At 37.6% G+C, this 22,128-nt stretch overlaps 3 protein-coding genes across 3 annotated transcripts; all 3 read right to left on the bottom strand.

Moving 5' to 3' along the window:
* Positions 1-1,391: 1,391 nt before the first annotated feature.
* LOC143449296 (propionyl-CoA carboxylase beta chain, mitochondrial-like) lies at positions 1,392-5,540 on the bottom strand. The gene is made up of 11 exons (XM_076949435.1): positions 5,355-5,540; positions 4,942-5,061; positions 4,662-4,787; positions 4,379-4,492; positions 4,056-4,208; positions 3,743-3,930; positions 3,295-3,376; positions 3,085-3,208; positions 2,645-2,853; positions 2,166-2,364; positions 1,392-2,049 (listed from the first exon to the last, which is right to left on the bottom strand). Exons 1-11 carry the CDS (start codon positions 5,526-5,528, stop codon positions 1,928-1,930), a joined length of 1,611 nt encoding a protein of 536 aa, XP_076805550.1. The 5' UTR covers positions 5,529-5,540; the 3' UTR covers positions 1,392-1,927.
* A 160-nt stretch (positions 5,541-5,700) lies between these two features.
* On the bottom strand, positions 5,701-9,773 carry LOC143449295 (uncharacterized). The gene has a single exon (XM_076949434.1). The coding sequence runs from the start codon at positions 9,045-9,047 to the stop codon at positions 6,276-6,278; it is 2,772 nt and encodes a 923-aa protein (XP_076805549.1). The 5' UTR covers positions 9,048-9,773; the 3' UTR covers positions 5,701-6,275.
* Positions 9,774-14,626: 4,853 nt separating this feature from the next.
* On the bottom strand, positions 14,627-21,612 carry LOC143449950 (DNA replication licensing factor mcm4-A-like). The gene is made up of 13 exons (XM_076950301.1): positions 21,271-21,612; positions 20,227-20,426; positions 19,963-20,143; positions 19,799-19,882; positions 19,208-19,476; positions 18,766-19,042; positions 18,483-18,617; positions 17,767-17,943; positions 17,416-17,558; positions 16,699-16,909; positions 16,188-16,361; positions 15,641-15,875; positions 14,627-15,437 (listed from the first exon to the last, which is right to left on the bottom strand). Exons 1-13 carry the CDS (start codon positions 21,532-21,534, stop codon positions 15,184-15,186), a joined length of 2,604 nt encoding a protein of 867 aa, XP_076806416.1. The 5' UTR covers positions 21,535-21,612; the 3' UTR covers positions 14,627-15,183.
* Between the last annotated feature and the right edge of the window lie 516 nt (positions 21,613-22,128).

The raw sequence follows: 22,128 nt of genomic DNA, 5'->3' as shown, positions 1-22,128 counted from the left end.
AGTTTTGGCTGCTCTAAGTGCTCTTTGCTGAACCAGAAATGCCACCCCACTTAGAATCATGCAACTATTGACTGTCAGTGGTGAATCCCATGTTTACAATGTAATTGTAGCTGTTGCGCGAAACTGTTTTTTCCGCGTTTTATTGAAAAATAATGAAGATTGTGTTGTATTGTTTAATTTTCGCCATTAGCTATGCGGAGCGAAAGTTAGGATGCTAACCGCTTTGGTTACAGCACAATAAATTACAATGGCCGCATACCCCATGCTACGCCACTGTTTCTTATAGCTAACCAGGCTATATGTTACAAGGCTTTTTTCGCTTCTCTGCTGTCTGATTGTATTTTACCAAACAGTAGTAACTCTCCTCTGACATGTTGTTTTGTTGCTTACGCCATTTTCCCACTGGCGCTGCAGTTCAAGTGAATTTAAACTCATACCGGCCTGCAAACAGTGGAGCTTTTTACTACAATTTAAAAGATTTTGCCTTTTGAGTGATTGGTAAAAAGCTTAACTGTTATTTATATATTTTCGCCTCTCAATGATGACCCACCATAATCTAACTTTTTTTCTGAAGTCTCTCTTAAACTTAAATGCTAATGAATGACATATTTCATTGCAGCTTTTGTGCTGACGCGGAATGCAAAACATAAGCAGTATGTCATTCTAACAAATAACCATGACAAAAGTTTAGATTCTTCGATGAAAAAATAACGGAAATGAGAAAATCAACACTGACATCCGTACTTGCAAACCGGTAACCCGGGAGCACGTAAAATTAAATACGTAAGTTTTTTCGCAAGTAATCTTGTAATGAATTTTACTTTACAACTTTGTCTACTGCACTACAAAGTGCGTGCAGAACTTCAACAACGTTGCTTATGACAGCGCGACCAAACTATTATAGTTTCACCAATCGTTTTAGCTGTAGACAACAAAGTCTGCCAAGTCATCATGACATTTGTGAACCGAATGAAATCTATTCAGATATCAATTATGTTTGTCACGATGATGTAGCCTACTATTTCAACAGAGCGTCTGTTGAAGCGCATAACACGACCTAATTTGCTTACGATGTAAATGTGGCGTATTAGGTAAGTGAATAGCAAAATTGAAAACTGACTACACTTCCAACTGCGTAATTTTTGTAAACGGTTGGTTTTTCTTCCTAGATAGCACACAGAACAAACGCAGCTAAAAATTTAACCCTATTACATCTAAAAATGACCTTGGAAATACGGGCATACGAGGCTGTTCGAAGTACAAACAGGAAAGGACAAAAATAAAGAAACATGTCCATCTATCCATTCAAAAGAGTAAATTTAGGGTGTGAGATATGATACTGGTGTGGCACTCAGCGCCACATAATCTACAATAGCATTTAAAGACAGCAGTACATTCCGTGTTACCTTTTAATTATCGTATACAACAACAAGTTTTGTCAAATTTTGATAAAGTGTTCCGATTCGTTACTATGATCCAACTTGAACGTTGTGAATTGGAGCAAAAAAGGTAAAACCAGAGGCAAGAACACCATAAATATTGTGATTTGATGATCATGATTGCTAGGGGTAAAATTCAACGAAACAATTCTATAGACTTCAAACGTAATTTGCAAATAAATAAGTAATAATTTAATGAAACTTGCAGGTTAAGTTTGTTGTAAATAAAATGGCTTAAACCGTACTCAATTGCACTTGAATGTATTTTGCTGAAGGTAAAATCTCGGCTAAATCAAGGTTCTAATCTCTCAGCGAGTTGACACCAGATTATCTACCTAGTTAGTCATAGAAAACATCGAGTTTAGGTTGTAACAAAAAGGGGCATTATGGAGTAAGAATGCCTTGGGCCTTGTGGTAATATTTGCTACAAGTCCATTATACAGTTGCCAACAAAGGGCGGTTGCAAGCGCTGGATTTGGAAGTGAGTGTTATAATGGCATATTGGCATGTTTCTTCCAGGGATTGCTTTGCTGCTTACTAGCCAAAATATTCAAATCTCTGCAGATGCGACTTCTAGTAACACGAGGTTCAATAATATCATCAATATAGCCTGCAAAAATGAGAGTAGTTAAAATTTATATGTACATTGCGTTAACTGCCAAGGATTCAAATACAAACTACATCCATGCATTTCAAATAATATGGAAGAAAATATCTGGGGTTTACCTCTAATAGCGGCGGGGTAAGGGTTTGCAAACTTTTCAATATATTCCGCTTCCTGCTCGGCCTGGCCGTCTTTTCCCCGGAAGATAATCTGAACGGCTCCTTTTGCTCCCATTACTGCAACTTCTGCAGTCGGCCAGGCGTAGTTGATATCTCCTCTGAGGTGCTTCGATGACATGACATCATATGCTCCTCCATATGCCTGAACAGTCAATGAATACAGTGGGTAAGTGTTCGAAACCTCATAAAGAGCAAAAGTTAAACAAAAATTGTCTTTTGGTTGACTTCTTAGAGCCTCTGCCAAGTGATCGCTTGTTGAGAACATGTTTAAATATATTTGCAACTAAAGCACAAATGCAATTTAAATTAGTGCCAACTTGATGAACCCACAGTGTTTGGGTTGATGTGCACGAAATAAATTTACTTTTCTAGATACTGCTAAAAAGTGTACTTGAAACATAATGCTTTGCACAGTTAATCACCTTTCTCGTGATAACTGTTATTTTAGGCACAGTTGCTTCAGCATAAGCGTACAGAAGCTTTGCACCATGCCTGATGATTCCACCGTGCTCCTGGTCAGTTCCCGGAAGAAATCCCGGGACATCTACTAGAGTTATGAGCGGGATGTTGAAACTGTCACAGAAACGGACAAATCTTGCTCCTTTCACAGATGCATTGATATCAAGACAGCCTGCAAATTTTGATTGATAAGTTGCAAAATGTGTAATATGCTATACATGAACTAAACTATACAAGCGTGAATGTTAAAGATTTAAAATGTGCGCAAGTGGGCACTCTTTAGCTCCAAGCCTGGCCTTAGCATGAAGAGAGGGGTTATGTAAAAAATTACATCTAATATTACAATAAAAAAATAAAATTGAAAACTAAACGCTTTTCTAAATTAACTGGCCAAAATACCAACCCGATTTCACTTTTGGTTGATTTCCAACAAATCCGACAGTTCTACCATTCATTCGGCTGAAACCAACAACGATATTCTTTGCATAAGTTGGCATGATTTCCCAGAAATCATGGTTATCAGCAAGCTGCAATAGCATGTGGGCATATAGAAATAAATAATTTACAATACTTTCACAATTGAATACTACAAATCCATTTTCTCTTGACATACCGCTCTAATGACATCGTGCATGTCATATGCTTTTGTGCTTTCATTTGGAATAAGATCATCCAGAACAGGGCATGATCGCTCTCTAAAGTTAACAAACATCTATGACATGTAATATACACAATTGCGCTAAGGGTGGCTGCATCTGTATGGTTATTGGTTATGAATGTTACAGTTTAAACATAGATGAGGTGCCCATAGAGATGCAAACAAGCATCACTCAAACAACAAACAAAAAAAGTAAACATATCCAATTATATTCATGCAATTAGCATTTTCGTGGCAAAATATATTTATGAGCAATCACAACAGCAAAAAATGTTTGCAAGGTACTTTTGTAATATAGTCGATTTATTTTATATTGATTGAAGGAAAGCTTATGCCATAGTCATATTAGTGCTGGTACTTTTACAAGAAGAATGAAGAAACATTAATTAGTTGGTCAACTTACGCTGAATCCTCTGTCGCCATAATTGGAGCTGGGTCGCGATTACTTAGAGGAAGATAATTATAAAACTGACGCAGTTTCAAAAGAGCATCCACATCATCTTCAAAAGCATCGTGTGCCACTCCAGACACAGAAGTGTGAGGTTTTGCACCACCAAGTTCTTCAGGGGTAACATCTTCATCAGTCACAGACTGAAAAAAGCACAGATTAAATTTATCTTTTTGTTTCAGATTGATTTACAACAGTTCAACAATTCATTTCCTTACAGCTTGGAAAGTTAGTATGTTAAAGCAGACACAAAAGAAGTAAGCTTGACCTTGACAACATCAGGTCCTGTGATGAAGAGGTAGGATGTGTCCTTCACCATGAATGTGAAGTCAGTGAGTGCAGGGGAGTAAACAGCTCCTCCTGCACACGGACCCATGATGAGGGAGATTTGGGGAACTACTCCAGATGCCATAACATTCCTCTTAAAATAAAAAGATGTTGTAAACTGCTGCAACTGTAGACTCCCCATAAAAATCAAAAGAGCTTTCGAATGGATTGTAACTGCGACATCACAAGATACTACTGCATTCTACAAATAATGGCGTTTTGAATTTTGTATCAACAAAAACAACATATATGCCATGCGCATACCTGAAATATGTCAGCATAACCTGCCAAAGACTCAACACCCTCTTGAATTCTTGCGCCGCCCGAGTCATTTAGACCAATGACAGGAGCACCAACCATCATGGCTTGATCCATTATCTGTTGTAAACCAGAATATATTCACAATCTCTGGGACAGAAAACTAACTTCACAATTTACCCATTCTGTTTCAATTTTTCCCATTTACCCATTCTGTTTCCCATTCAATTTACCCATTAAGCATTCTGTTAGTATTAGTTTGTCAAAGGCATTGTAATAATCTCCCAACCTTGCATATCTTCTGTGCGTGTGCACTGGAGAGGGAACCACCAAACACCGTAAAATCTTGGGAAAAGACGTAAGCCTGTCTTCCATGGATTAAGCCATGGCCAGTCACTACACTGTCCCCGGGAAACTATAAAAAAAGTACACACATTGCAAATACATAGTTATTTACATATCAACATTTCAATATGTTTTAGTGGTATATTTAGTAGTTTCTTTAGTATCATAGTAGGCACAATCATGCCATAACAGCTGCGTATAACTTTATGATCCTATGGTATCACTTTATTTTCATCAGCGTCCATTCCAAAATCAGTACATCTTTGTTCGACAAACATATCAAATTCTATAAACGATCCAGGATCAAGAAGAAGGTTGATTCGTTCTCGAGCTGTTAGCTTGCCCTGAAACAATATGTTAAATGCTTAACCCAGTAAACAAGATTTTTGCAGAAAACTAGGCTGCAACTGTTTGTGGGTTGTTAGTTCCTAAGAATGTTACTTCAAATGCACAGCACTTTAAAAAGAAATATCTTACACAGACAAAACTTGCAATTCACATTTATTCCAAATATGGTGGTTACTTTGACTTGAACTGCAGAGTTTGGTATAAAATTGTGCAGTGTTTTGAATTTGCCCACAATGGATAGAAATATAAACACTCAGACCACAATGAATTTGCTGGCCACACATCTTACCTTTTTATGCTGTGCATCAATTCGCTTCTGTCCACCACCAAGTTGAGCTCTCTTTCTTTTGTTTTTGATGTTTTCCTGGATTGAAACAGTGGCTTGGGAACTACACCTTGACTGTGATACTGATGTAGTGTACCAAAGGGAATGGAGGGATTTTCTTAAAAGTGGTCGAAGCATGATTCTCAAATTTTAGTTTGAATAAAAGTGAATAGCTTCAGAGATTCCTAAGAACACACATAAAATACGGATTGAACTGATTACGTAGCAAAATATACTTAAAAATTATGTGCAAAACATGGACTTGGATCCAACAAAAAAAGTGGTAAAACTTTTTCTATAACACGAGTACCTAAAGTGAAAAATACAATACACAGTTTGGCGACTCATTAAGTTAATTTAACATTGCAATTACTGTATATATACATATAACTGATATTTCATAGGAACAGTAAGATTTAGTTGGTAAAAATTGGTAAAAAACAGTGAACTAGTAAAACAGTGACAGATTCCTAACAGAATTATGTACAAGCATTTTTAGAACCATAAAATAATATAAAGAATATTTCAAGATATAACAAAAAATAAAACATACGCAAAAAGTATTTGTCAAAAATTTTTGTACAAGGAACAGCGAAACCTAAAAGCACACATAGACATTTACAAAACAACAGAAATAGTATACACAGTATATCTGACAGTTTCACAGCTATAACATTTTGCACAAACATAGCATGAATATTAAGTTATCCTACAATATATTAACAAAATGGAAATCTTTATTTTAAATGTTATACAATTTTTGTATTAATTAAAATACTTTTTAAAAAAATGCCAATTTAATTTGAATAATTTCACAAAAATAAACAAATCAGTTTCAGTGATATAAGTTTAAAAATACATTTCATTGGCAACAACTTTTACAAATTAAGGTTTAAAAGGATCAAATCTAGCAATTTCATAAACGCGATCACAGAATGGGATGTAATTAACATCATTCTTTCCACCGATGCGAACGTTGAACTTGGTAAATATCACCCTGAATTCTTGCTCACTAAGCAAGGAACCCATCTCCAATTCACCCAATACACGATGGAACTGAGACCTCGAAACCGTTCCATTGTGAACCCTGTCATAGTCCTCAAAAAGTGGGAAGAGTTGGGTGCGTGTTTTACGAACGTGCTCAGCAACTCGCATCATTGATTTGTTGTATACAATTTCCTCTTCCTCACACAATGTGTTTTGCTCCCATTCAACCGGTGGTATGAATTGACTTGGAGTTTCCAGCGGAGTTTTCTCTAAGTTTTTCAAGGTGAAAATGGATTCAATCTCATCTGAAAACGCCAGATATTCCACAAAGCCTGGTTGTGACAAGGAGTGGAAAGCAGCATTAAGAATTTTTACTTCAGACTCTTTTAAACCAAGACCAGCCAGGTCCAAAGCCCTTTCGAAGTTAGCGACTGGTATACGACCAGTGCGGAGCTTGTCATAATCTTTCATGAACTCATACAAACGCATTCTTTGCTTTGACACAATTGATTTAACCTTGGTTAAGATAGCATTTAAATCAGTAAGGGCATCTATTTCATCAGGTTTCTTGTGCGCATTAACAGCCTGCAATTCTTTCAAATGCTCCTTGTACTTTGGAACATCTCTGGCCTGTGGGACAAGGTCATTAAGAAAACGAATGTAATCAAACCCTACATTATCAGTGAACTTCTTTTCCATAGTATTAGTTTCAAACTCATCAGCATTTAGATCCAAGTATGCCAAACACTGACGAAACTGTGATTTTGTGACATGGCCATTATTATGCTTATCAAAATCTTGAAACACCGGCTTAGCAAGCAAGCGGCGCTGTAAGGCCCTACTTCTCATCCTGGCCATCACTTCATCGAAGACAGCTTGTTCGTCCGATGATGTAGTAAGCCACCCAACATTAGCACCCTCCTTGGGAAGAACAAAGGTTTCCTGAGGGAGCACAACTTTTGTCGGATCCTTCTCCAAGTTTGGCTGAGTAAAGACAGATTCTATATCAGTCATGAAGTTAGTCCAAAGGACACAATCAACTTTTTTGGGGTCCCGGTACCAGTTTTGGAGGGCATGAGCATGTGCTTTGTCCAGCCAGGTTACACCCATCAAATCTATTCCACGTGCAAATATCGCCTGGGAAACTGAGCCACTACGCAATAGGTCAAAATCTTCAAAAAATTCAGCAACCCTAATACGATTGACCAAGACATGGTGACGAATGCGAGAAATCATCTGTTTTATGTCAACATGTGAAGTGTCAATTTCTGGAGGTGGTACTTTAGGAACGTACTGAGAACTTGGGAGTGGCTTTGGCGCATCAACAGTGTAATGATTGAATTCTTTGTCAATCGCTTGACAAAATGCAGGGTAGTTGACATCTCCACTGATTGGTTCTTCAAACTTACGACATAAAAGCTTTAGGTCCTCTTCCGACACATTCAAGTTGAGGAAGTGCAGGATCCGTGCAAATTGGGACTTAGTCACATTACGAGTGTAGGCAACACCACGATCATAATCCTTAAAATAAGGATAGAGCATTAAACGCCTTTTTCTCACAACCTCAGCGAGGTTTGATAAGACTTCCATCAATCTAGTTTCTTCATCTTTCCCGACCACAGCTAAGGACCGAGTTAGAGATCCAGAAGGTGGTGAAATGGGATGGGCAGTTGGCTTCTTTTCCAATCCTGGCACATTAAAAGCATTTTCCATGATGTCACAAAATGACTTGTATTCAACTCTGCCATCTGGTGTACGATAAAAATCAGCCAGTTTGGTAATTTCTTCTTTAGAGAGATGAGCCTCTTTTGCACAAGCTATAGACAATCCACAGATGAATTGGTTTTCTGTTATAATACCACTTCGTAGCTTGTCATGATCTTTAAAAAACTCTGTAGTTCTGATTCCATTCTTGTAGATGGCCACACGGATTTTGTCAAAAATCACTTTTAAATCTGGATCATTGTTGATCGTGGAGTCACGGTATTGATGAGGAAAAGACTGCCAAGTGCCAGATGATTCAAGAACCACACGATCCAATGCAGAAACATTCTTGATATGCTCCACATCATGATGGAAATTTAAGTAATTGGTCAAACCAGCCTTTGTTGGATCTTTATAGTATTGGGCAAGCAGTTGAATGTCACTTTCTGACACATCAGGTGGCCCCGGAAACCTTCTAGCAAACTGAGACATGGTAACCAATCCATTATGATGTCTATCAAAGTCTTCGTAGCATGTTCTGACGTTCACTCCATGGTAAGAGTAATAATTTTGAATCTTCTGCAAAATTGCATTAACTTTTTCCACCAGTTCAGGCCCAAGGGGAATTTGAGATCTCTCAGTACCAAGATATTCCAAAGCAGGATCAGTTTGTGCTGCAGGATCAACATTCAGTTCATCTGGATGAAAATTTTGGTCAATGACATCGGCAAAAGCCTTATAGTTTACCATGTCATTTTCCTTTACACAATATTTAGTTAGTAGACCATCCAGTTGCTCTACTGTCAAATTTAAGCCCAAGAACTGATCGAGACAACGTTTAAATTGTGAAGCAGTGATGTAACCTGATCGTAAGCGATCAAAATCCTTAAAAAACTCAGAGACACGAACACGTTTTGTTTTTAAGACGGTGCGAATGTCATTTTCAACATTGCCAACAGCACCCATTACTGCGTACACTGTTGCAGGACCAAACTTAAAGATGATAGTAAATAATATCTGCAAAATGTAAACATCCAAAAATTTTATTATACATGTCTATAGATCAACAAAAAAATTCCATATTACAAAATATTAAAATATAATTAAGTCAAGCAACCTGTTGTTAAAGATAGGTAGTTAGGTTAATGAAATGGGCATGCAACAAGTTGATGTTAGATTTTCAAAGGTCATTTGAAGTTAGATTTAGGTTAGAAGATAGACATAGGTTAGGTTACCGTATCATAATATTTCAGTTAGGTAAATGAATTTACTTGGGAGTAAATGACACCTTCTTTATACAGTTTTTGCCAGTTTTTACAGTTTATTTGTTTTCAATCATACCATATTCAGACAATAGTTATAAACCTTGCTGTATCGTTGTTAATCTAATACATTAAAAGTTGGTGTGGTAGCCTATCAATATCGAAACGTTTGACGAATAAAAATTTTTGTATATTATTTTCGAGTCTTGTGCAGAAGTGCACAACCACAGGATGCATTTGTATACTAGACCCTAGCTACTCAAATTTTTACGTCATTTGGTTGTGTACTTTTGCACTAAACTTTTCTTTTCAACATAGCCTACCCATGGTACACAAGAACATTACAAACAACAAGAAAATCTAATTCCTTGATCTTTACCATAACCTATAATGGAAATTTTTATTGGTAACTGCTTACCATTCACGGTATTTATTATGTATTAGGCAAATTGCAGTTTCGCTAAATGCTACACTGTAAAAAATCTTTTCTAATTATAAGTCAGTGAGACAATTGAGACTAACTATAAGCCATACTTTTCGTTGGAAGACTAACTATTAGTCTCAATTGTCTCACTGACTTATAATTAGAAAAGATTTTTTACAGTGTAACTACGAACTACCTGAACTAGGCCTACGCTGTGCAAAAACAGAACTATAAGCCTACCAAGTTACTAAAACTGCGAGCTGACGGCTAAGCCTACCCGATCAGGACTTTCTGATTTCGATAGCCTAAAACAGTTGCCGTTTACCTAATTTACGTTATCTGCATTACGGTAATTAAACGGCGTTTGCCGAAATCGTCCACGATACCATTACCTTATCATGTCTGGTTTCCAGTCTTCACTCCAAATCAAAGTGACGTGACCTTGTTTATATCAGAGTTGACTTGTAGCCACCTCATCATAAATAGAATATTGAATATAGAAAACAAAAACAGAAAGAGTGTTTAATCAAGTTTAAAATTAAGGTTAAATTCTGTTAACAAATGTAAACGCAGCTTGTTTGTCTAAAAAGATATAAATACTTGAAATAATAGCCCAAATATTTAACAAATGCGTCAAAACTGAAATAGTTATCTTCTAACTTACAACTTGACAAAAGTAACATCCATTTTAATAACTGGTTTCCATAGTCACAGCATTGGTCTGTGCTATAGACATCGGAAATATGAACAGTGTTGGTGCTAACTGAGCAGTCGGACAGAGTTGACAGTCATAGAAATCATTTATTTCCAAGTTCATATTATTTATGTCTTTAACTTTGCAAACTCAAGCTCTTTGTGTCGTGTCACTCGCGGTATATAAACTTAACCCTACAATTTTTATCTATTCGGTTTATAGAAAGGTTACTGTACGTAGTCGTAAAGTCTGTGATGATAATATAAAATTGCTTGCAAATCGAATGCCGCATAGAATTCTTGTTTACGGAAATCGGCAAAGCAAAGCATTGCGTTACTCTCTGCTTATCGTATTAAGTCGTGACAAAAATGTCGTGCATGCCTGCATTGCGTGTGTTGTTATTCATAGTTGTTCAATGCGTTACAGTCTACGAAGTTAACAATAAGAAAATGGTCGACTTTATTATGTAGCTGTCACAATGTTTTATCTTGATGTATTCGTTCAATGAAGCTTCAAATATAATCAGAATATACAGTTGTCATTGTTGTGTAACCATTGTAGTGAGGTGGGTAAACCTTACAGGCTAAGGTACCATATACCACTTTTCATTACAAGTCTTTAGAGCAGTGCTTTTCAACATGTGAGGCTGTACGCACTAGAGCGTTTGGAAAAAACCTAGTGTGGATGACGAACACGGTGTGGATGCAGTGCGGATGCAGTGCGGATGCAGTGCGGATGATATTCGTCTCTCTGATTTTCCGTTATTCTAAAGCAAACCAAAATGGTTGCACAAGTTTAGCGTTTTATGCATACATTGCTAATGAAATCTTAGGAGCCTGTAGCGGCCTGGGTGGCATTTTTAATACCATTATATCATTTCTTGAAAAGAATTTTCTAGTTATTGATTGAAGTTTATGAACTTGTATTTTGATAGCACTTCAACTGTCGTTTGATATTTGGAAACTTACTCTGAATACCTTCGTGTGAAAACTCCTTTTAGTATGTTCCTAGGTTGTTTCCAGCACCTGTGCTGATAAAGTCTTTGTTGGAAATGCCCGCTTCTTAACTTTATACTGATTATTTATCTACGTGTCAGCTTTAACTACATGTATATCCCATTACCGACACATTGTTTTCCTCGCTGCACATGTTCTGAAAAGCTGCGTTTTTCTTGTCGAAAATTTTCACTTCTATCACTTCACGTTTTATAAGCTCGCACTTCTACCAGCGAGCAGAGACAGGTAGAGAAAATCACCGAAACGAACAGATGAGCTGTCTACGCTAGTCATGGTGATTGCAACTGAATAGACATCGTATAAGCAGTGGTATTACTATGTTCTTGGTTCGTGTAATTTTGAGAAAGTGTACAGCACCTACAATAAAAACCTTTTCTTGTAAACTATTTCTGTTGTAATACTTAAACCTTTCGGCTGACAAAAGGTTAGAGTATTCTAACCGCCCGCAACAATAGAGTCAGATAATTCAACAGGTAAATTAAGATACTCATAACATAAGTTAATATAAGATAACATAAGCCACTGCAAACCAATGTTACTATGTGCGTGAGATCGCTTGACCTGGAATAACCTGTATATGGGCTATAGCTCACATTCGCGTAACTTGCACTGTTGTGAGGTAGATAAGATTGAAAAAAACAAATTTTTTGTTGATAGTTTTAGTTGTATTGGTTAAGTTACACTCCATTTGCTTGTACAGTATGCGGAGCATCGCACACACCCATAAAATCGACACGGAGGCCTTTAACTAGGCTCGGCCTAACTACGGTAACGCGAATGGCATAAAAAGTTGCCCGATAAACTAGTATGGTATGGTTACTATGGTATCACAAACTTTATTCTCGAATTGAGGAAAGCCTTTCCACAATTTAAACTCGGCGATGATTCCGCATCGCTCGAGCCTAACCTACCGACCTTGTCTTCGAGCAAGTTCCGATTACACACATTTTTTATTATCTTTTTTTTGTATTCCTCGAAATTGGAACTGTTCATCAGGACCATTAAACAAAAGTAAGCGTGGTTCACGTTTACGTCCGTCGTTCCTGCCCAAGGAAATTACAACGGTAGCGCAATTAACGATCGAATCCGGTAGGCATTTTCCCTTTGGTAGTTTAACCCTGACGTAAACGTGCGCTTCAAGCAAAATAAAACTCTCACATAATGTTTCAAGACTCTGTTAAGTTTGTTGTAATTTGTTTCTGTACGGGTTGAATTGGGGTTACAAATGCTGACACATATACGGATTCTGGTACGGATTGTTTTATAAAATGTTTAGTTTCAATACCGGTAAGTACTTAAGTAGTATCAAGAAAAGTGAACGAATGACAAAATTGCCAGTCTGCCAAACGTTTTACAGCCTATTTGGACTATATCAAGTGCGGATGAGATTTTCGTGACACTAAAAAGTGCGAACTGTCATCAACAAGTTTGAAAAGCACTGCTTTAGTGCTTTGCTACTTTTCCCCGTTTGTGGAATTACCATTTCATCCCACTATAAGGGTTATCGTAATATATTTCGTTCTCCCTCAAGCAGTGATAAAAGATAGATAAATTAATAATCATATGATAATAAACGTTTTCACTGTTCAATCATTGACATGCTCACGAGTCACGAGCATCAACATCAAATCTAGTCGTACGATATAACCTATTTAAATTAAATTAATATTTTCTCCCTTTGGTAGGCTACATAGCGCTATACATATCTCATTAAGATAGTGGTTAACTGTTCAATTTGAAAATAGATGCAAAGTGTAGGTGTAAGCTAGAGACATTTCCAACTTAACAAAATATAAAATTGTGGTTTTACATTCGATGTACAGTCAGGATTTTAGAAAGGTATGACGACTTGGTTTGTAGAAAAACATCGGTTTAGTGAGGTACCCGGATAATCGAATTTGGAAGAATATTTACAACGCCGAAAAGGAAATAAATATAATTGCCGACCTAAAGAAAAGAAACACTCATAGTTTTATTTCCTGTTTATTTACTGTATTGGATCAATTTACGTTAGACAACAAGAAACATGCATTTAGGTCTACACTAGTACACTTAATTACGACAAGAAGAAAACAATGTTGAAGACCCTGCGGCGATCAGAGGTTGTGACTTCAAATGACTGACGGATGCTAAAGGTTGCGCGTTCTTCCAAGCTAGCACTTAGCATGAGCTGTCCCGAGCGTACAGCACGCTACTGTTGAGGTTGATAAACTAACTTTTATTGCGGTGGTCCAATACTACTACTCATGTATCGAAGAAAAACACGTAGAACAAATACCAAACAGAGTGATGATGCTATTGACATGTTGTTTTTATATTTTGTACGTATTACGTCAAAACATATTGTATTGACATAATTAACTTTGAGCTTTGTAGGAGATATGACAAGGATATTTAATGCGGAGTCGTAGGTTATAACCAAGTAATCGAACTCGAATCTCAAGTCAAATTAAGTCCTTTGGAAAAAGCTACTTGAGTAAAGTCGAGTCATTTGGCAAAAAAGACTCGAGTCAAATAAAGTGATTTGACATCTAAAACCAAGCCATTCGGAAAGCAAATTATACAATTTATGTCAACAAAAAACGGTTGAAATTTTACAAATTTGCCTCCTTTTGCTGCTCTATAGGGCCTACTCTTTCGTAGTAAAAAGTTTCAATTTAAATCATATTTTAATGGGTTTGGAAGAAAAAGTTGTTTTACTTTAAAGCTAACTTAATCAACAAGAACAGACTCGATTCAAGTCATATTTGCAATTTGATAGAATGAAGATCAAGTCAAGTCTTTGCAAGAAGTGACTCGAGTCTGATTAAGTCATTAGGACTATGTTAAATGCAATTTTTCCTCGGCAACGTTTATGCTCTTTTGTTCATGCTACTACAAGTTCTGTTCTGACTACCATTATTAATTCTGGAGCTGGACACAAGCGCACGCTCTTTCCTATTTATTTGAATAGCTTACTTATTATGTTTATGCCAGACGTCATCTCGCAGCGTAACCTTGAATATGAGTCCATTTTTGCCAATTTCTAGTGATTTGTCTGCAAGAGTCATTTTCCTTTGACGACTTATTTTTCTGTATTTCCATGATCGAGATACCGTTACAGGCTAATCGTACTGTATCTACATATGCCAGATCAGTATTAATCAATATTCAAAGCACGAAAGGACGTGAAACTTTAATAGCTCATGCATTGTAGCAGGTTGGCAAATCCATCTTGACCAAGGCTTCAACAGACACTGAAAAATCTCTAGCAAGAAAATCAACTTCCCAACAAAAAATACCAAAATGAAAATAACCAAACGATACGTAACATACAGCGCAAGATATCATTACATAGAACTTAACTACGCACTGATTTTGTTTCACTGTTTTCCAGTTTAGAAAAAAATGGCTGTGGCAGTTTCCTTTCTGGAGTTTTTCCGTTAATAAACGTCATACTTTCTAAAGAATTGGCGCAAAACGTTTCTCATATACCCCATCAAAGATTTGTAGTAGAACGCTAAAAGAATGTTGCTAGAACACTGTATAATGACCCATAAATTCCTCAGCTTGAAACTTGTATTAAAGAAAAACCGCACTTTATACAGAGAAGTGTTTAACGTTCAGAAATTCAGTTTCAACAAGTATTGTGGCTACCACAAGCAGTGTGTGGGAAGAAGTAGAACTCTAGCTCCAACATGATTAACAGTTGGTCATCAATATAAAATTAGCACAATCTGATGACGTCGCTAGTGCGCACGAGGTATTCATCATCTTGCAAGGACTTAACAGTTTCATCAAACATTGCTTGGGTGATAATCTGGTCAGTCTGTCCACGCCAACGATCGAGAAGGGGACGACAGCGCATGGTTGGACCAGATTTACCACCTCCCGGCCCCCCGCGACCCTTGTCCTGCTCTATTAGTTGCTTGAGAGCCGATTTCAGTTCCTCCTGACGTCTACGTGCAGTCGCGCTCATGCCTGTAAAAAAGGTCAGTTGTTAGTGAGGAAGTAAAATGTTGCTCAAGTAATTTTCTGTCATTAAATGCTGAGTACAAATGGTAAGTCATCCTTTTTTTCTTGAGTAATCGCATTACTGTAGCTAAAGACAGGGACAATAAATCTTACACAAAGTCTTCTTTGTTAAAATGATCAATTAACAGTACTGTACATCACTTGATTACCTGTCGTGAGAATGGAGATGTCGACTATTCCTGTCCTCGGATCAGTCGCAGACTGTTTAAGAGCTTCCCGATAGAGTCTCATTGCTTCCCTAACATCGGAACGTTCCACATGAAGAGATAATCTTGTCTTGGCATGAGCCTCCGATAACCTTATCAGAGACTCCAACTGGCGCGGATAAGCAGTTACGCCACCTTTGCTACCATTGCCGCCACCTTTCCGCATTTCAACATACGCCTGTACAAAAAAACTTTACGTAAAAATTCTACAAAATTCACTGCAATATTATATATAGCATGTTAGACTATCTTCCTGATTATACTGCACATTATTGACTACGTATCTCCATAGTTGTGGGTGTAATACTGACGTATATCTGTTTCAATATTAAAATCATGCTGATTGACTTTATTTACGTCTATCAAACTCCAGAAATACAAGTTTTTCAAAAATTATAAACTCTATATTTTGGGTAATCCCAGATCAACAAGCACATTGTGGCAAATTCATGTAATGCTTAAATGTGAAGAACAAATGGTGTTAACTCACCTGAACCAGTTCTTGACCTGCTTCTTCGGACAACCTGGGCTTCACAAATGCCCGAGCATAGGCCAAGTAATCCTTCAATAACTCAGAATCTAAAACGTCTAATTCCTCTTCTTGTCTTGAACGGTGATAGAGCGACACCAAGTGATTGGCAAGACGACGATCATAAACTTCATCCTGAAAGTAATTTTATTAAAATAAAATTCTTTTATCTTGTACTTTTCTTTAAGCAAAGTACGGCAGTTGTTACCCAGCTGCATAATGTTTGAGTTTAATACAGTGGGCAAGCTAACTAGTTATATTTTGCAACTACAGCATGAAAGCAAACATTTGTCAACTCAAGTACAAAAAATAGTTATGAGATCACTAAAAGCCTAAACCAGCCCTTGATACTGGCATATATAGGCAAAACCCATAACGAAAAATGATTAAGTATCAAGAACGGTTATATAAAGAATGAAGTAAATAATAAAATGTTGAGAACCAAAATCCTTGCTGTCAAACAACAACATACTTGAGGATCCAGCATCAAAAATATAAGATCAAATCTGGACATCAAAGTGTGCGGCAACATGATATTTTCAACTATAGTCTTGCGAGGATTCCACTGAGACTCGCATGGATTAGCAGCCGCCAAGACTGATGTCCGAGCATTCAACTGGCAAATTATTCCAGCTTTGGCAATAGAGAGTGTTTGCTGTTCCATAACCTCATGCAGTATGGACCTAAAAAAATGAGGAATTTTGGGCAATAACATAATAATAAAAAATTTTAGAAAAAAGTTGTAGGCCAAAAAAGCACTAATGGCTAACTTTTAGCCAACAAGACTGTCAACACAGTGTCTTAAAACCTTTATCTAGATCAGGGATGTCCAACCTTTTATTATAGTGGGCCGCATTGTCACTTAAAATAATTAAATGGGCCACAGAACCTATTAAATTTACCCAAGTACTAAACGCGTGCTTTAATTCTTCGAGTCTTATAGTTATATATAATCTTGTTGCTCCTATACTATACTATTACTGCGCCCCTAAAAGCTGACTGGTACATTTTAATTAGGCTAAGATTCAAAGTTCAAAATACTACTTTTGGAGTGAAATGGCCACACAAAAATCTGACGGGCCGGGTCGCACTGTGGCCCGCGGGCCGCAGGTTGGACATCCCTGATCAAGATGCAAAAGTAAACGCATGAAATGAAAACAACCTTAATTGTAAGTCAGTCACAACGTACCTTGTGCTGTCATTCATCTTATCAAACTCGTCAATACAGCACACCCCGTTGTCAGAGAGCACCAAAGCTCCCGGTTGCATCATCAACTGTTTTGTTTCCTGCTCCTTTGTGATGTAAGCAGTCAAACCAACAGCACTAGAACCCTGGGATGAAGTAAAAGCAAGGTTGAAGGTCATTGAGAATAACGGAAGCATAGCAAATAAAGATCGTTTTTCATTCATAAAAGTGCTTTATTCAAAAGTAGTCAAGGTAGTACAACTAATAACCGCATGTAAGTAGAACTAATAAGTAATAATAAGTAACTAATAATAACTAATAGCTGAATATAAGTTTTTAGTGAGACCAAGTAACCTTGCCATTTGTGTATTGGCCTCTGGGTGCCAATTTTTCATGAACGTAACGTAACAGCTGGGATTTGCTTGTGCCGGGATCGCCACACAGAAGAACATGAAGCTCCGCTCTCATTCCAGCTTTTCCTCCACCTTGAGATCCAGATTTCTTCAATTGCTTGCGTGAACCTCCAAAGAGCTGCAACAGAAAGTATCTTGTGTTAAACTAGGGATGACGAACCTTTTCGCTGTCTCAGGCCACTTTGTCAGTTACAGCTGGGTAAGCGAGCCGCACAACTTTTTAGTAACCTGTAAAATTTTGCATAATAATTAACATTCAAGTGCAACCGCTTCATTCGGCAGGTTTTTAGCTGCTCCCGTAGCCGCAAAAAAATACATCGGTTGAGTGCGGCAATCTACTGCTGTAACTCAATCGTGCTATCAGCTTTTGATATCGCATTGCGCAAAGATTAGAAACAGGTCAAAGAAAGTTCAAAACTGCTGGTCTCGCCACAATGCTTCGCCATGCAAGAGCCATTGTCAAACCGATTTGCGGGCCGCACAAAATTCTTTTGCGGGGGGGGGGGGGCGCGTGTTCGTCACCTCTGTGTTAAACGAACAAACAAGAATTACTCTTTAACGATGTTGAAAATGGAGACACAAAGAAATAGTTGGAGGCAGGAGCACAAAGCCAACAAACATGTTTTCAAATACTTTGGTAGTTGTTAAGTCTAATACCTGCAAAAGAATTCCTTTTTTAATGTCATCGTGTTCATAAACACTTGGTGCAACAGCACGGGCAAGACGATCGTACACATCAGGGCGTTTCGAGAGTTCACGAATTGTCTCAATTCTCTCTTTACTGAACTGTATCTGAAGTAAAAAAGTCAAACCTCACTTCAAATTAGTTTTGTAATACTCGTATTTATGCTTTTTGCCCCTGAAAGAACACTTTTACCAAATAAGTTAAAGAAGACAGGCTAGATCAAAAGATACAGACCCAAAAAAGCATTCTAACTACCTGGGCATCTTCGTCATCTGCACTTTCATACAATTGCTGGCGTTTACCATCTTCCTTCTGGAAGTGGAGCACATCGACATGGGTACGATAGACTGACTTCACATTTCTCATACGTGGATTCACACGCAACGGTTGGGCCCGATAGACACCCGTTACCACTATTCGGTCACCCGGTTGTACGGTATCTACCAGATGACCATAGGCGTGTAGCGATACTGAGTGCGGGGTTTGACCAGCTGGCATATCGTCTGGGGCTTCTTGCAGTTTAATGAGCTGTCTAAAACAAGGAAGATATTGTTGCTGGAATCTCATACACCAGTTGCAACAAATTAGCTCTTTAAAATTGGTTGAAAGGTAACAAAGCTGAAGTAGAATGTGCAGTATCTGGTTTAAAAATCAAAAAAACTAAAAGCCACAACAAGTTACATATTGTGTGAGTTACCTGTCTGTAAACAAAGAACGATTGTGTATTAGAGACATGGAATGAGTTGTCTTGCATTTCTCACAGATGTTCGGTTCAGCTATTCGGCCACGTTCGATCTCAACCGACACTTCGTGGTGACAAACATTGCATCGAAAAAATCCCTCCCTCATCTCTGGGATCAGGGAAGATGTCCGGATTGCCATCCCACAGATCGTGATAAGCTGATCAATGTCCTCTGGATTAAGCGATCTCATGTTTTTTGTGCGCTCTGCGTTGAACGGTTGTACCTATTTGTCGTCAAAAGAAAGGTTATGTCTCTGCATGCACACAGATGATTTCTAAATTGACAGTTTTCAATTTTGCTTTTAAATCCAGGTATAAAATTCCACAAATTTTACGAATAATAAAATTACATCGAACAAATTATATCCAATTATTTATACTAAAAAGCTAGTTGGAGACACATTACCACAGATTTAATTACTGGAGAAAGATATAATCAATAAAATGGAATTATTAGTAATATTAAGCTACATGCATCAGAAATTTTTTTCATCAAAAATTACCTGAAAAATACTACAATAGTTTAATAAAACTATATGCATATACCTGTATCTGATGTTCCAATCCAATTTCCGGATAGCGTTCAAAAAACAACTCATTTACTGCCATATCAAAAGTTGGTATGACCTCCTAAAAACACTAATGTCATAAATACCTAAAACTTAAATACACATGGCTTTAGAGATGTGGTAAGTTAAAGATAGACTGACCTGTGGATAACAAACGAGTTGACGATACAAATCTGTGTCAAAGTCTTTAAGATGCAAGCAATTAACATCAAAATATGGCTCTTCGGTAACACTAATTTCTTCCAGCTTCCGCAAATAAAAAGGTTCGTTTGGATCGATGCCAGATTCAGTCTCCATAGCATCATCATCCGTTGGTATAAAACTTGAACAACATCACAAAACTTAAAAAAAAATCAAGACACCTCGACCGCAAATCTCAACAAGTTCTGCAAATTGATGACATACCCATTGATGAATTGTGTAAACTTTGTCTTGCAGTGGCTGACTACCACATCAGTTCCCCAAATAACAAGTTGACTTGCAGCATCAAGAGGTGGTTCAGTCTCCTCAGGAATCGTTTCTGGTACTGCAGGAGCTGATTGGTCTGAATGAAGATTGACTGTTCGAACACGACTGCTGCTGCCTAAATCTGCCCTTTGTCTGACCTGCAAATTACAGTTTCAAATCTTATTCATCAACAGAGGTATTGTATCAGAATAGTTACCATTGGACAGTGGAAAATCTTCACACGACTAAAAGCACATGCCAGAAAAAAGCCTTGCACCACCTTACTAGGCAGTTTACTATATACACCCGCAAATTACTGAAGCTTTGTTTATGAGGTATTGCATTTATGAGACATAGTTAGTTACTAAAAGTTGCGATTAATGTTTGTCACTCAACCTAGGAGAAAGTATAGAATATCAAACATTATCACACGAACAACGGTTTTTGGCGTTGGGTACTTCTTACCCAATTAATTTTTATAGAGAGTGACTATTTCACTGTAAGTAGATCACGCAGCCTGTTCTTAAAGATAGACAGTTAGGATAGAAGAAAGGCGATGCAAGAAGATGATTTTAGCTGTTTAGGGTTTTATTGGAGTTAAATTAGGATTAGAAGGTAGACTTAGGTTAGGTTTACTTAAGTTCGGTTAATAAAAAACTGTGAAAAATAGCTTAGAGTGCACGATGTTCTACGGTAAAATAGTGGCAGCCACTTTTATATGTATTTTTTTATGTGGTCTTGCCGGGAATTTCAGCTGTTCACCAGCTGACCAGGACCACTGCATAAGAATCATGATTGTTAAAGGTTAAAAGCAGTGGAATGATAACGTAGCACCGCAGATTCAGAGCATTGAAAAACTGACTTGCCTGATTGCAAGCCATCCACTGCAGCCACTACACAACTGAGCCAACTATCTCAAATATACATAAAATACAATTTACCACCAAACAGAAAATAATCCAGAGGCTAGAATTCAATAATGTAAAATTGAAATATACTCACTGGTGTCTGTGCTCCTCTAGGTGTCCGAGCAGATCCACCAGGTGTGCGTCCACTGCTGCTAGGTGTTCCATAGAAAAGTGGTGAGCTCAAATCAATTTCACTAACATTTGCAGGTGTCTGTGGGGCCATGATAGAATCAGATGTTGCATCCAAGATTTCTGATGGACTAGCCGGAGAAGTTGGTGGTAAGATTCCTAGATCACTGCTTGTGTCAAGCTCATTGTCATGGCGACTACGTCCTCTTCTAGCACCCGGGGAAGACATCACTATTGTTGTCTTTCGAAATCTTATATTAACTTGCAAATTATAGTATGCTAAAAGATAATGTACAACTTTTACAAATAAATAATCACAGCCACATTAGTGACACAAGTAACACCGATAATAAAAGCAACTGGATTATACTTGAGGTATAAGGAATTGGGCCAGTAAGGTTTTAGAAGAATATGCAGTATATAGTTGGATAATCTATATCGATAGCTTATCAGGCTAGCTCAAGCAAGGCCAAGGACACCGGCCATGCATAAATCAGGGTGCATTCCATGCAATGCATACGCCAAAGATCAGTTTGGCGAGCATTGCGAATACGTGAACGATTTCTAAAGAAAAAAGTGGACATTGTGCTCTTTTCCATTTTAACGAGACAAATATAAAAGTCAAACAAAGTGAAAACAAAGTTGCCCCGGTTGCAGCAAGACGTGTATTGGTTCTATGTCTTGCCGAGTTTACGCTGCTGGACTGTAGGTCACGCCAAAGATCTTTGGCATAAATCATGAGAGACGCACCCTGGTGCATAAACAGTTGAACATTTCACAATTTACGTTGAGTGAACGGTCAGGGCATCTATGTCATTGCGGC

This window comes from Clavelina lepadiformis, chromosome 3, assembly GCF_947623445.1.
Source record: "Clavelina lepadiformis chromosome 3, kaClaLepa1.1, whole genome shotgun sequence".
In the NCBI taxonomy this organism is placed as follows: domain Eukaryota; kingdom Metazoa; phylum Chordata; class Ascidiacea; order Aplousobranchia; family Clavelinidae; genus Clavelina; species Clavelina lepadiformis.
This window is presented reverse-complemented; position numbering and strand designations above follow the sequence as displayed.

Bases quoted from the DNA above. Each gene is read 5' to 3' on its own strand.
- LOC143449950 (XM_076950301.1), bottom strand. From the start codon at position 21,534: ATGTCTTCCCCGGGTGCTAGAAGAGGACGTAGTCGCCATGACAATGAG. The intron at 19,043-19,207 runs GTAACTCACACA...TCCTTGTTTTAG, and splicing joins CGTTCTTTGTTTACAGACAG to ACAGCTCATTAAACTGCAAG. The intron at 16,910-17,415 runs GTACGTTGTGAC...TCATTTTTTTAG, and splicing joins AAGATGAATGACAGCACAAG to GTCCATACTGCATGAGGTTA.
- LOC143449295 (XM_076949434.1), bottom strand. From the start codon at position 9,047: ATGGGTGCTGTTGGCAATGTTGAAAATGACATTCGCACCGTCTTAAAA.
- LOC143449296 (XM_076949435.1), bottom strand. From the start codon at position 5,528: ATGCTTCGACCACTTTTAAGAAAATCCCTCCATTCCCTTTGGTACACT. The intron at 3,209-3,294 runs GTATGTCAAGAG...ATGCTATTGCAG, and splicing joins TGCACGATGTCATTAGAGCG to CTTGCTGATAACCATGATTT. The intron at 2,365-2,644 runs GTGATTAACTGT...TTGACTGTTCAG, and splicing joins TAACAGTTATCACGAGAAAG to GCATATGGAGGAGCATATGA.